At 45.9% G+C, this 15,540-nt stretch overlaps 1 protein-coding gene across 1 annotated transcript; it reads right to left on the reverse strand.

Annotated features, from left to right (window-relative positions):
* Positions 1-11,028: 11,028 nt before the first annotated feature.
* Positions 11,029-14,663, reverse strand: LOC123463413 (keratin, type I cuticular Ha1). Its single transcript, XM_045158606.1, has 7 exons — positions 14,316-14,663; positions 13,898-13,980; positions 13,389-13,545; positions 12,331-12,492; positions 12,113-12,238; positions 11,731-11,951; positions 11,029-11,182 (listed from the first exon to the last, which is right to left on the reverse strand). Exons 1-7 carry the CDS (start codon positions 14,661-14,663, stop codon positions 11,029-11,031), a joined length of 1,251 nt encoding a protein of 416 aa, XP_045014541.1.
* Positions 14,664-15,540: the final 877 nt, after the last annotated feature.

Below are 15,540 nucleotides of genomic sequence, written 5' to 3' on the forward strand. Positions count from 1 at the left end.
CTCCCGGTCTACATGAACTATCTCCACGCAGGAGAAAGCCCTCATGTCACCAATAGGCACGGGCAGAGCTCTGGTGTCCTCACTCTGCACTGGGCTCCTGGGCTCCCCAGAGGCTCCCAGCTGGCCAAAGGAGACTGGGTCTCATGAACCCTCCAAGATAAGCAAATAAAAGCTGAGAAAAAAAAATCCATGTTGTCCTTAGCAGCTAAGGCACCTGCCTGCAAAGCCTAAGGACCGGGTTCAATTCCCCGGTACCCACATGAGCCAGATGCACAAGGTGGTGCATGCATCTGGAGGTTGTTTGCAGTGGCTAGAAGCCCTGGTGCACCCATTCTCTACCTGCCTTTTCTTCTCTCACTTTCCAATAATAAATAAAATACTAAAAATATTTTAAAATCAGTGTTGAATGTATGGCCCAATCATTTTTCCTTCCCTTGCCACAGAGGTGGGATGTGGGAGTTTTCTCTTAATCATAAGGCATGATGGGGGTAGAAATAATTGATAGAAAGTGTCTTGAATTTTTTTTTACTACCTTTAGTTTGGCTGATTTCATTTACCCAATGTTCAAGAGTCTCCTGGCTACTTCCTGGATACTCCACAAAGGTAACTGATCTGAGTCGTATTGCCAAAATGGTTCAACCATGAGAGCAAGGAGGTCCAGGGCTTCCTATCCTGCTATTTTATTCACGTTAGCCCCCAAAAAACACACATTTGAAGTTACGTGATTCATATATCTGCCTATGATATATATATGTGCTCAGAAAAAAAATCAGTTCCCTTCTAGTCTTATTTTATTTATTTTTTAAGCTAACATAATAATAAATTTGCCTACTTTGTGGTTTTGTGCAAACTGAGAAAAGTATTGTTTATGAACATCATGGGATGATAGTGATTACTTTGGTCAACTTTGCCCTTCCTGTTCTGGGCCCAGATGGTTCAGAGGAAGAATTTCATGAAAACTCAACTTTGTTAAGCAGACACCTAGACACACTGCTCGTGTCAAACTAGTGTTGGTCAAAGCTCACTCTCCTTATAAGTGCTAAAGGGCACAGACAGAACTCTCTCGTGAATAATCAAGGAAAATGCAAATGTTGGCATTAAGAGACTAGAATAAGATGTTCCTGACCTTGTGGGTTTTGTTAACTTATTCGGAGTTCTTTTTTTTTTTTCTTTTTTATGAATTTTTATTTATTTACTTGCAAAGGGGGTAACAGAGAGAAAAAGAGAATAGGCATACCAGGGCTTCTAGCCACTGCAAATGAACTCCAGATGTATGTGCCACTTTGTGCAATTGACTTTACATGAGTACTGGGCAGTTGACCCCTGGACCAGCAGGCTTTGCAAGCAAGCGCCTTTAGCTGCTGAGCCATCCTCTGAGCCCTGGAGTCTTTTTTTTTTTTTTCTTTTGGCTTGTTTGTTTATCTGTTTGTTTTGTTTTGTTTTAAGGTAGGGTCTTTCTGTATCCCAGGCTGACCTGGAATTTGATATGTGGTCTCAGGGTGGCTTCGAGCTCACAAAGATCCTCCTATCTCTGCCTTCTGAGTACTGGGATTAAAGGCATGCACCACCATCCCTGGGCTGAAGTCATTCTTTTTTAATATATCTTTATTTTATTTTTTAACATTTTCCATGATTATAAAAAAATATCCCATGGTAATACCCTCCCTCCCCCCACCCACACTTTCCCCCTTGAAATTCCATTCTCCATCATATCCGCTCCCCATCTCAATCAGCCTCTCTTTTATTTTGATGTGATGATCTTTTCCTCCTATTATGATGGTCTTGTGTAGGTAGTGTCAGCCACTGTGAGGTCATGGATATCCAGGCCATTTTATGTCTGGAGGGAGCACATTGTAAGGAGTCCTACCCTTCCTTTAGCTCTTAAAGAAGACAAATTCTTTACATGGAATTGTACTGCCACCAAGTTCTCCTTTTTGGTAATGGCATTGAAACAAGCCCTATTCATCCTGGGGGAGTCCTCCAGCCCTACAGCTATCCATAACAATGATGCTGTCAGTGTTGGTGGTGGCTATGCTGAGGATGGTATGATGGTACCATTCCATGAATACCTATTGTGCGCTAAGCAAAAGACTAAGGAAGCGTTAGCACTTCCTCATTTGACTCTCCCAGTAACAAAACAACAATAAAGTTGGGGAGGGAGAGATGACTCAAAGGTTAAAGGTGCTCCTTTTCCAAGCCTGGCAGCCTGGGTTTGGTTCCCCAAGAGCCACATTAAGCCAGGTGTACAAAGTGCCGTATGCATATGGAATTTCTTGGCAGTGGCAGGAGATCCTGATGTGTCCATTCCTTCTTTCTCTCTCTCATCTCTTTCTCTCAGCTTATAAAACATGAAATAGAGCCGGGCGTGGTCCCAGCCCTCGGGAGGAGGACTTAGGAGGATCACAGTGAGTTCGAGGCCACCCTGAGACTCCATAGTGAATTCCAGGTCAGCCTGGGCTACAGTGAGACCTTACCTCAAAAAACAAAAAATAAATAAATAAAATAAAAAGATATTTAAAAGCAACAGTAAGAGTTTGGCCTTTTATTGCTGTTTTACAAACAAATTATAAAAGGCTCAGAATTTGCCTAAGATATATCTACTTCGTGGCGGGGCTGGGATTTGAACAACTCGGGTGTCTGACTCCTGGCACTAAATACCTCTGTGCAGTGCAAAACTCTTCTGTTTAGCGCACAGTCTTCTCTAATTTGTGATACTAAGAAATTCTTAGATTCATCCCTGTTCCTTGTCCTTCACTCTGTAGATTTATTTTTCTTTCTTTCTGGTCTCCTCTCACTTAATGTTCTGTCCTTTCACATCATTGATTCATATCTCCATGTTAGAAATTAGTTTGTCTCTTCTGAGCATAGCCCAGTGAAAACCTACCTGCCTGGCCCTGCACATATAACCTCGTAAGAAGTGGTAGAATTTACTTAAAAGATAGTTCAATTTACTAGAATCAAAGAATGCCAAACCTGGGGCTGGAGAGATCACTCAGTGGTTGAGGCGCTTGCCTGAAAAGCCTCAGGACCCATGTTTTATTCCCCAGTACCTGTGTAAAGCCAGATGCACAAAGTAGCGCATGCATCTGGAATCCCTTTGCAGTGGCTAGAGGCTCTGGTGCATTCTGTCTCTCTGTTCTCTCTCTCTCTCTCTCTCTCTCTCTCTCTTATTCTGTGTGTGAAAGTAAATAAATAAATAAATAGAATACCAAAACCAGAGGGACATGAATTAATGTCAGAGAAAGCAGGGTCTTAGACAGTGAGGGACGAAGGAAACAGATCACTTTCTGGTCAGACACTAAGTCTCTTCACATAGTTCTCCAAACACCCTGAGCCCGGGGTGGTCACATTCCGTTATTATTATCACTGTACATCAGAGATAAAGAATCAGAGATGGGTTAGGGATATGGCTCAGTGGATAAGGCACTTACTGTCCAAACATGAGGACCTGAGTTCAGATCCCCAGAACCACCTAAAGCCAGACTTGGTAGCATTCGCCTGTGATCCCAGCTCTGCTGTGTTGAGGATGGAGGCAGAGACTGGAGAACTAACAGAAACTCACAGGCCAGCAGGCATGGCATGCGCAATAGCCAACACAGAGGCCCTGCGTCGAAGAAGGTAGAAGCACTGACTCCCATGCTTGTCCTCTGACCTCCACATGTGTGCTATGGCACATATATTCCTGTTCTCTCTCTCCCTGTCTTTCTCTCTTTCTCATACATACACACCACACCCCAATGTTTTTAAGACTTGGAGACATTAAGAGGAGACTTAACTAGTCAAAATGACATGAACAAGTCACTGCAAGTCTGCCCAGCCCACCATGCCAATTGTGAGTGAGACTGATGGGACACTGACCCAGGCCAGGGTGTTCCAAGCACAAGGACTAGAGAAGGCAGAGGTGAGGCGGTGGGTTCCTGTGGCAGCTCTGTGCGAACGGACAGAGGGCACACCGCACCCAGGCTTCATGCACATTGCTTCACTCTTCTGTAAACTGGGAGTTTAGAGGTGGCAACTTCCACAGGCGCGTCATAAAGCCTGAGTCCTAGAAATGATGGGATGGTCTTTCACAAAGGAAAATGCTGAGCCCTTCTGGAAAGCCCTCTGTGCTTTCTGAAGATGCTGACGGCAGCCTCATGCACCAAAGAACCCAGATGGTGGCTTGGGCCCTAGATATCAGGGTGAAAAATGTATCATTGCTCCCTCCTGTAAGAAGCATAAAGTTTGTTAGGAAATGGGGGGGAAAGTACCAGAAAATAACAATATTCAGGAGATAAGTTGGGCGGGGGGAGAATTCAAACATCCAAGAATGATATTTACAGTTGTCTAGGAATCCAGCAGACAGGACAGGACAGGAGCCAATAAACAAATCATCAAAGAACACTGGAAATGCCCAATAACCTAGGGACAGATGGACAAGAAATAATGCTGAGTAATGGAATAGAGTATATGTTCCTGTTGCCAGGCTGGATTTAAAGAAGAAAGAAATGGTGGTGTGAAAAACAGCAGAATAGTATATGAGTTTGACTCTTGAGCATGAAATTAAAAAGGAAAAAGAAAATATACATATGCACACATACATGGCCATACTTTTCTACCTTTAAAGAGCCCAGCTATAGCTGGGCATGGGAGTGCATGCCTTTAATCTCAGCACTTGGGAGGCGGAGGTAGGAGGAAGGCTATAAGTTGGAAGCCAGCCTGAGACTACAACAGAGTGAATTCCAGGTCAGCCTGGGCTAGAGGGAGACCCCAACTTGAAAATAAAAATAGCCTAGCTATAGCCTGATAACCAGCTCCAGGGCGATGGTGACAGACAGCGCTCAATCAAAACCCATCAAAGCAGAAATCCAGAAGTCACAGAGAGATCAACACCAAGGCAGACTGCCAACAGGCCTGCCAGGATTCGGGCAGCATTGCGGAAGAGGGCGCGGAAAGATTGAAAGGGCCACAGTGGGTAGGAGTACCCTGAGATGTGGTCCCCCACTACCCCACAGGGAATGACTGAGGCCCTCATGACCCCTCAGTGACTACCATAGCCCCACTGAGGAGGGCTCCAGGGAAATGGGAGCAGGGGCGAGGAACTAAAAGAGTACACCCTGTTACAATCTGCATAAAATAAAATTAAAATCAGAAATAATAAAATTGAATGAACCTATGCTAAAAAACAAGCACAGCTATGTGTTAAGTCAGTAATATTTAGAATCATTAATAATCCTAATAAAATATCAAATACAAAATGTTTCCATAAGTCTAGCATGCTATGCTTCTTGCAAGTGTACAAAGAAGGGAGCCAAGAGATGGGTTATGTCTACATTTGCTCTGGGGAACCTGAAGCTCAGGAATTTTCCATGCTCGATCCAAGGATGCAAGGCTGCTGGTGCAGACTAGCATCCATATTCTGCTCAGTGGCAAGCTCACCAGAAACTCATCACAGGGCTAGGCACGGGGCTCAGTGGTGGAGGGCCTTCTTAGCATGTATGAAGCCCTGAGTTCCATCCTCAGAACCATACAAAAAACCAGGAATAGCTGTGCTTTCCTAAAATCCTAGCACTTGAAAGGTAGAGGTAGGAGGATCGGGAGTCCAGCGTCATCCTCAGCTACACAGGGAGTTACAGGCCAGCTTGGAGCTCCAAGAGACCATGCATGCACCACGCAGGACACACCAACACAACACAACACACCCCCACACAGAGACATGCATGCATGTGTGCACCACACATGACACACCAACACAGCACACACACACATACATGCACTCATGCAAAGAAAACATAAGGAAAAGAAAGGAACTCATCTCCTACAGAGCTTCCACAGCCCACACGGTGCCAGGCTGGATTTTAAACCACTATCATCTGACGGTAGACTCCAAAATTGGGCTTCGATGTCTTTTAAAGTTCTCTGGGTTATTCCAAATCACCACTGTGTTCTGTTATGTATCTGAAGATGATGATGGACACCTGGAAAAAAATTTTTTTTTAAATATTTTTTGGTTCATTTTTTTATTTATTTATCTGAGAGTGACAGACACAGAGAGAAAGACAAGTAGAGGGAGAGAGAGAGAATGGGCGCGCCAGGGCTTCCAGCCTCTGCAAATGAACTCCAGACACGTGCACCCCCTTGTGCATCTGGCTAACGTGGGACCTGGGGAACCGAGCCTCGAACCGGGGTCCTTAGGCTTCACAGGCAAGCGCTTAACCGCTAAGCCATCTCTCCAGCCCTGGAAAAAATTTTAAAGCCATGGGGAAGTGTTTAACAGGATGTGGGGCACATTTATTTACAATTTTGAGGTATAGCTAGAAAGACTTGCTTTTTTGTTTTTGGATTTCAAAACATGACCTGGGGCTGAGGAGATGGCTCAGTGGGTAAGACCACTCACCAGGCAAGCATGAGGACCTGACAGGGCGTGAGATCAATCCCCAGTACCCATGAGAAAAGCTGGGCATGGCCACACATGCCTGTGACCCCAGGCCCATTGCAGGCAGAGACTGAAGAATTGCCGGGATTTGCTGATGAAAGAAAAAAAGAAAAGGCAGCTCCAGGTCCAGACTCCCTCTCAAGCAAACAGCACAGAGAGACTTGGAGGAGGACACGGGTGTTCTCTCTGGCTTCCACGCACATGCACAGGGGCACGTGCATACACTGCGCGCACACACACCAAAAGAAGATGGCACGATTGACAGATCAGGTAAGTTTATTCCATAACTATAATGTTCCTTTCTTAAAGGTATTACCTCTACTCAAAGCAGCAAAAAAAAACCCAGAGATTTCAGTATGGCCAAGGGCTGTGTAATTTTCTTTTTGTGCATCGGGCTTTTACATGGGTACTGGAGAATCAAACCCAGGCCAGTAGGGTTTGAAATCAAGCACCTTTAGCCACTGAGCCATCTCTCCAACCCCTTGTTTTGTTTTTCTAATGTTCAGTTTGCTAATGGCAAGTCTTTCTCCACTGAATTGTTTTGAACTTTTTTGAAACCAGTCAAGGAGAGGCTATGGGTAATGTGAACTATCAAGTTAGGTAATTAAAAACACACAAAACCCCATGTAATTATGACCCATAATTGACTTCAAAGGCAATTCCTGAAGATACCAGAAATTAGTTAGGACTCTGCCCATATGAGGAAACTATGTGGAGGAGATATTACATTAAAGAATGCTATTGACCTGAATATGTACATTTTGCTCTGTTTTTTTTTTGTTTGTTTGTTTGTTTTTTTGGTTGTTTTTTTTGTTTGTTTGTTTGTTTGTTTTTGTTTTTGTTTTTTTTTTTGGTTTTTCAAGGTAGGGTCTCACTCTAGCCCAGACTGACTTGGAATTCACTAGGTAATCTCAGGGTGGCCTAAAACTCACGGAGATCCTCCTACCTCTGCCTCCCAAGTGCTGGGATTAAAGGCGTGCGCCACCGAGCCCGACTTGCTCTGATTTTTTAAAACATTCTTCATAATTTTAATAGTGTATTATCTAGAACTAGATAGGACCTAGTTCAAAACCCTTATTTTTTAATAATCAAACATGATTTTTTAGCAAATTCCCATTGCTCAGTGTTCTTACCTGAAGAATTATTCTAATTTCTAGAATTATTATAAATATTGAGATAACAACCTACTAATTTACCCAACCTAAAATAGGCATTCAAAAGATTAGAGCTATATAGTTTCATGTTTCTGCTGTCACAAATGTCCACAAAGCCAGTGGCTAAGAACAAGTCAACTTTATTTAATTAAGGTCCTGTAGATTAGAACTGCAAACTTTATCTCAAATCTGACTTGCATGCTACAATAAAATTAAGGTGTCAAATTGCATTTCTATATACTAGTAATGAAATGTTAAAAAGGAAATCAAGAAGAAGTTCCATTTACAAAAACATCACAAAGAAAGAACCAGTTAGAAACAAATTTAGCCACTATAGTAAAAGACTTGTATATAGGAAATTATAAGACAGAGGTGAAAAAATTAAAGAAATAAATAAAAAGGCATTCTGCCAGGCATTGTGCTCCATGCCTCTAATCCCAGAATTTAGGAAGCAGAGGTAGGAGGACCACTGTGAGTTTGAGGCCAGCCTGAGACTACACAATCCAGGTCATCCTGGGCTAGAGTGAGACACTACCTTGAAAAAAATGTATTTGAAGCTTTGCTATTGTTAATATAGGCCAAAAAAAAACTATTGGTTTCATGTTATTCCTATGAAAATTCCAATGACTTTTTCTTTTGCAAAAATAGAAAACCCCAACCTAAAATTTTATTAGATCCCAAGGAATTCCACAAAAGTCTAAACAATGTTTTAAATCATAAAATTGAGGCTGGAGAGATGGCTTAGCAGTTAAGGCCATGTCTACAAAGCCAAAGAACCCAGGTTCTATTCCCCAGGATTCCCAAGGAGCCAGCTGCACAAGGTGGCACGTGCATCTGGAGTTCGTTTGCACTGGCTGGAGGCCCTAGTGCACCATTCTCTCTTTCTCTACCTGTCTCTCTCTCTCGCTCTGTATCTCTCTCATAAATAAATAGAGAAGAATAATGTTTTTAAAAAAAATCATAAAATTGGAAAACTGGCATTTCCTGATTTCAAAACTTAATACAAACCTACAGTGGTCAAAGGACTATGGTACTGGCATAAGGATCAACTTCCAAGGCCAATAAAACTTGAGGGCCCAGAAATCACATTCTCCACATTCATGACGAAATGACCTCCATCAGGATTGCTCGGTGAAGAGGGTCCTCTCAACAAATGTACTGAGAAAACTAACTCTCCGCAAGCAAATGAATAAACTTCAGTGTTCAGCTTATGCTATACATAAAAAATTAACCCAAGGGGGAATCAAAGGCCAAAACAAAAAATCATACAAGCTAAAACTACATCTGGCAATAATTTCTTGGATATAGCACAGAAAACTCAGGCAACCCAAGAAAAACATGGACAAAATGAACTTCATCACAAGTAAAACGTTTGTTCATCAAAGGACACCATCAAGAAAATACACAGCGAGTTGGACATATAACTCAGTATTGTGAGTGAAGCCCTTGGAGGAAACAAAAAAAAAGGAAAGAAAGAAACAGAGAAAGAGGGAGAGAGAGAATAAACAAAGAAACTCATATATCTGATGAGGATTAATGCCCAGAATTTATTATGAACTAAAACTAAATGACAAAAATAATTAAAATGGGGAAAGGACTTAAATAAGCATTCTCCAAGGAAGATGCACAAACTGTCAGGAGGAGATGCCCAGCTTCATTGATCACGGGAAATACAAAACACAGCGAGGTGCCACTTCACACCCATTAAAAACCAACAAAATAACAAATATTAGGAGAAGCTGGGGCCCTGTGCATTTCTGGTAGGAATTTTACATGGTGCAAACACAACGGAAAAAATATCACTTGAGGGCTGGAGAAATGGCTTAGTGGTTAAGGTGCTTGCCTGCAAAGCCAAAGGACCCAGGTTCAGTTCCCCAGGACCCACATACACCAAATGCACAAGATGGCACACGCATCTGGAGTTCGCTCTCAGTGGTTGGAGGCCCTGGCCTGCCCATTCCCTCATTTTCTCTCTCTCTCATTCCCTCTTTCTCTCTCAAATAAATAAATAAAAATAAAACCTTTTTTAAAAGATATCATTTGAATTTACTTTATTATGTCAGCTCACAGGACCTGACCATGTTTCACAGAAGTAGGTGATGGCATCAAAATGATCCTCTGAAGATTGGGGAAACTGGTGCTTAACATGTCCATGGATCTCCATTACAGTAAAAGACAAATATCCTTTCTTAATAACTCCTAATGCCATCAGTTCCCCTCCACCCCCAGGCTTGCCCTTTGTGGAGCTCAGAGATTTGTTTCCAGTACCAGCCTCGTTGTCCACAGTGTAGAGACACTGCCGCTCACAGCAGCACTGACCTCAGAGCTAGCTTCCTTTCATCAACTTGTAAGTCACTGGTAGTTAGGAACTGTCTTTGTGTGTCTCTCACCACCCCACCGCTTAGCATCTGCTGAACAGGTCTGAGACCAAAGTGAGAAAAGCCGTAGGTTTTCAGAAGGAGCTGATGGGGTCTCTCACTACACAGTCAGGGAAGGGATCCAGCAACTGGAAGCCTGGGCTTTCGCTGATCTACAGACAGGAGGGAAAGAAGGAAGTGCTGGGTATGGCAAGGAAAGCCAGAGTTCCTTCACAGGGTGCTCCTGAGCTTCCTGGGGCCGGCAATAGCCCAGGACCATACGACGCTGGACCCACAGATCCTGCTCAGGAAGGAGCTTTCCAGAGCTTCTTCACTGCCCCCCACCCTCCACTTATGTCTCCAATGTTTGTATCTGGACGGAGCCGGGCGTGGTGGCTCACACCTGTAATCCCAACACTTGAGAGGCAGAGGTAGGAGGATCGCTGTGAGTTCGAGGCCAATCTGGGACTACATTGTGAATTCCAGGTCAGCCTGGGCTAGAGCAAGACCCTACCACAAAAATAAATAAATAAAGCATCAGATCTGGGTACCAGCAGCTCTGGGAGGAAGTCAGTCATGAGAAAAATCCAGAAAGGGTGGAAGGGCTAGGAGCCACATCACAGCAGCAGCCCTGCCCTCCTCCCTACTGGCCTGTCTGCCTCACCTGTGAGGCCAGTCATGACCCACCAGTCAGAGGTCAGCTCTTGTCATGTGGTCATATAGTCTGACTTTCAAGTGGCTTTTTATAGAGTCCTCTGGTGACAAGCACATTCCAACAAATGAATACCAATGAGCAAGGCGTCTGCTTTGCCAGGAAAATGGCATTTATTAGGAGGTTGCAAGGGAGGGCTGCTGGCACTTCAGAGAGTTTTCTGGGTGAGCAAAAGAATCAATTCCAGGTTAAGGGAGGGGGCAGACAGGGGTGGTCTGGACCTGGTTGCCATGGCTAAAGGCTGAAGGGTTCCGGTGAGAGTCTTGGCGGCATCGGTGAGGCCCCTCCCACCATTCAGTTTGCGTTTTCAGGCCCTTTTTGGTCCTGTGAACTAAGGGCCAGCTCAAAGCTGTGCAGCCCTAAGCCTTGTTCCTCTGGCATTCCTGGGTTCTACCGCACAAAAGAGTTGCAGGGCCCACAGCGGGGACGTGGGACACAGGGTGTGCAGGGGGCAGGGGGTGGGCAAGGGGCGCAAGGATTGGAGACGCAGGGTCCAATGGGTTTGCCGCACGCGTTGGTCGTGGCGCAGGGATTGCAGGGCAACCTGGAGGCAAAGAATGGTACAGAAAGGTAAGTTAGGGGGAACGTATAATCATATACCAGAGAACCCAGGAGTGGAAGAATGACTGTGAGAACTTGGCCCGGCTTAAAACTCTTGTCAGAGAATGTCACAAGTACTACACAGGAAGTCTGCAACTCTGACTTCTCCTAGCTGCTGACATTAAACATAGTACTTACCTTCTCTCTAAGTCCTAGCTTCCTCATCTAGAGAATAGGGGAAATGTTGATCCAGCCTGCCTGAAGGTAGTTATATGATAAGATAAGCTATTGTATAGAAATATATTATCTATATAATAAAGTGGTGTAGGGAGACATATCATTGATTACACATCATATGTTCATATCATGATAGAATGGGCTACACAATCTCATTCAGGCTTCTGATGTGTTGAGTGATAGCTCCAGTATATTTTTGCTGAGTTCTGTTTGAGCATGTCTGGTGGGAAGGCATGATTTTCTTTCTAAGATATGCAATCACTGGGGAGCCCAACTGTGGCAGCCTTTATCAAACACTTCCAGCTCTGCACTCACTTGCAGTCCTCGCTCTCCAGCAGGCCCCTGTACGTGTTGATCTCACACTCCAGCCGGGCCCGCACGTCCAGCAGCACCTGGTACTCCTGGTTCTGCCGCTCCAGGTCAGCCCGGATCTCCGAGAGCTGGGACTCCACGTTGGTGATCAGGCACTGCACCTGGGACAGCTGGGAGCTGTAGCGGGCCTCGCTCTCTGTCAGCGTGTTTTCCAGAGAGTTCCTCTGTGGTGGGGAGCACAAGGGAGGTCAAGGGGCGGCTCCTTCAGGGGTCCCCCATGGGCTTCCAAAGAAGTCACAGGCTTCAAGAGCTAAGAGTGGGGCACCCCACTGATGCAGCCTCCCCGACTGCACCCTGGCCAGCCGCGGGTCTGGACACTACACACCAGGTTGTGCTGGGCCTGCAGCTCGATCTCCAGGGCGTTGACCGTGCGTCTCAGCTCGATGATCTCCGCCTGGTAGTTCTGCAGCTGCTCGGAGCTGGACACCACCTGCTTGTTGAGCTCCTCGGTCTGCAACAGCCGAGGGGAGGAGACAGGGTCAGACCCGGCACTAGAGCCTTGGGGGGCTCCGTTCCTGCGCAGCCACACGCTTCGGTACCCACCTGCGTGGTGAACCATTCCTCCACCTCCCGGCGGTTGGTGTCCACCAGAGCCTCGTACTGACACCTGGTCTCGTTCAGCACCCGGTTCAGGTCCACGGTGGGAGCGGCGTCCACCTCCACGTTGAGGCGGTCTCCCAGCTGGCAGCGCAGGGTGTTGACTTCCTGTAGGTGAAAAAAAGGAAGAAAGAAAGAGAGACAGAGAGAGAAAGACAGAAAGAAAGAAAGAAAGAAAGAAAGAAAGAAAGAAAGAAAGGAAGGAAGGAAGGAAGGAAGGAAGGAAGGAAGGAAGGAAGGAAAGAAAGAAAAGATAACACAAGTGTTACTATCCTCAGTGGGTGGGGGAGATGGAGCTCAGCCATGGACCCTACTTCTTGAAGCCCTGTTAGTCATTTCCTCAGAAAAGGAACTTTGGATGGGGGGAGGTCAGCTCAAGGCAAAAATGGTCTCCATGTGGTCTAGGTCCCTCCTCATCACTACTGTGCTACACCACTTGGCTTCAAAACGAATTCCCAGGGATTTTCTTGGCTTCCACTGAAAGACAGACAAAGTAATACAGCATGTCTTCAGATTGAAAACTGGCTATGAGACCCTTAGGACGCAAAAGGTTGGCTTACAAATTCAGATTACAAATCAAATGATTCTTGCTGCCAAGGAAGAAGTTAAATCATGCCAAGGACCCTCCAAAGAAAAAGAAGCATCCTTCATTCATTCCTCGTCACAACTTGGGAACAGTGCAGACTCACAGTCATCTGCCTTGATGTACTGGTTTTGGGAGGAGAAAGATAACTTCGCATAGCACTAATATATAAACTTCAGAACTCATTCTACAAGCTGGCAGCCGGTTGCTGGCAGATGGAAAGATGCCCTGGGAAACAATTTTGAATGAAAGGCTGGGATCGTGGACAGCTTTTATCTCTGACTTCTCTTTCATCAAGAGTTATTGGTCTTGGTGGTTTTATAGGGAATTCATAAAGCCGTTCTGTGCTTCATAGTTGTATCCCAAAAGCCATCGGCCTGAGGCCGAGCCAGCTCTCTTGAGCTCTCATTTCTGCTCTCACCTCCTCGTGGTTCCTCTTGAGACACAGCAGCTCCTCCTTCAGGGACTCCACCTGCGCCTCCAGGTCAGACTTGCACAGCGTCAGCTCGTCCAGGATCCTGCGCAGGCCGTTGATGTCGGACTCCACCAGCTGCCGCAGGGACAGCTCCGTCTCGTACCTGTGCACAAGGACAGGATTAGAGCAGCAACTGACAGATCTTCAAGACGCAAGGGAAAAGTCCTGGCTAACCTCATTTGCCTTGCCTTCTCGTTTTCTGCAATGAGTCAACCCAGGAGACGGGGTTATACAGGCTCCATCAAAACTCAACACTTTCTTAATTTTGTGATTGCTTTGCATGCCCACCCCCTACACACACACACACACACACACACACACACACACACACACTTCAGCAGAATCTTTTACAACTATTGGACTGATCTAACATTCAGGAAAGCTATGGAAATCAATTTGAAATTAGAAGCTAAAAAACAAACACCAATGTGGTTTCCACTTGGTACTGAACTCACTTGGTTCTGAAGTCGTCAGCAGCCAGCTTGGCATTGTCAATCTGCACCACCAGCCTGGCATTCTCAGATTTGGTGCACAGGATCTGGGGAAGAAAAGGCCAAATGATATGAAACCATCCATTTCTTTATAAGAGAAAGCAAGGCCTGATATGGTGGCGCACGCCTTTAATCCCAGCACTCGGGAGGCAGAGGTAGGAGGATCACCATGAGTTTGAGGCCACCCTGAGACTCCAGAGTGAATTCCAGGTCAACATGGGCTAGTGCAAGGGAGACTCTACCTTGAGAAAACATAAAACAAAACAACAACAAAAGACAAAGCAAGAATCATGACAGAGTGGAAGCAAGAAACATTTCTCTATCCCAGGCTGAGAACCATGGCAAGCTCCCCTTCTTTTGCCGTGACATCAGAACCCCTCACCTTCTGCTGGAGCTCCTCGATGGTCCGGAAGTAGGACTGGTAGGCAGGGCACACCAAGGGCTCCTGCTGCTGGTTCCTCTCCTGGATGCGCTGCTCCAGCTCGGCGTTCTCCCTCTCCAGCTGCCGGACCTTCTCCAGGTAGCTGGCCAGGCGGTCATTCAGGAACTGCATGGTCTCCTTCTCGTTGCCGTTGAAGGAGCCCTCACAGAACCAGTTGCAGTTGCCCACGTTGGCGGGGATGTTGCAGGCCCCGGGCAGGGTGCAGCCGTGGCAGCTGGGGGGCACGCAGGGCCGGGAGGAGCAGCTGGTGCGGCAGCTCATGGTGGGCAGGCAGCAGTTGTAGGGCATGGTGCCGGAGGGAGCGAGGAGCCCAGTTGAAGACGCAGCGCAAGTTCTCCAGACCTCGGAACAGTGGGTCACCCTCCCTCCTCCGGAGAGCATTTATACCCACTCCACAGAGGGTGTGGGCCCAGTATGTAACATCTTTTTTCTTTGTACTTCACTAGTTTTCAGACGCCCTTTCCTTCAGTCTATTATTTGCCATCCTCAGAAGAGTCCATTGTCTCATAAAACTCTTCGCCCGGGCTTCTTGCTAAGTCAGGACTCATCTTCAGCCCGTACACCCATGAAACCAGAGTTCTGTGGTAAGCCTTCAAAGAGACTGCCTGGTCCAGCCCCAGTTTATTGGATGTTGGTTGATCCAGTGACATTCTCTTGTATCACGTGACCCTGCAGGCCCATAGCCAACTTCATGTCCTGGCCCACTGAGAATTTCTGGAGATGGACACAAATGTAGTTGGGAGAAGAAGTGACATGAAGTTGGCTCCTGTCACCTTCTACTGAGAGAAGTCACCTCTTCGTGATGTAACATTCCAGGCTGGGGGTGAATGGGTGTAGAGGTGGGTAAGACTGATCTACGCCACGGATGAGCAAGTTGTTCGTGTTTCACGGGACCGCGTTATCAGTTAAGAGAATGGTGGGGACTTTGGTAGTTATTTTGAGAACAGAGAAGTTTCAGGAGAAAGAAACAGCTTTGAGAGAAGGCTGGAAAATAGTGGCCAAAGAAACCACGTACACACACTTAACTGTCTAGGAAAAGCGTGTGGAGGCGGGTATGAAAGAGGGCAGGGAGAGATCATGCAACTTCCCTGAGGTGTGCATCAAGACAGAATGAGTGGGTATATTATGAAAATCAAGTGGCAGCCCAAAGGGGTTTAGGGATGTA

This window comes from Jaculus jaculus, chromosome 9 (assembly GCF_020740685.1).
Source record: "Jaculus jaculus isolate mJacJac1 chromosome 9, mJacJac1.mat.Y.cur, whole genome shotgun sequence".
In the NCBI taxonomy this organism is placed as follows: domain Eukaryota; kingdom Metazoa; phylum Chordata; class Mammalia; order Rodentia; family Dipodidae; genus Jaculus; species Jaculus jaculus.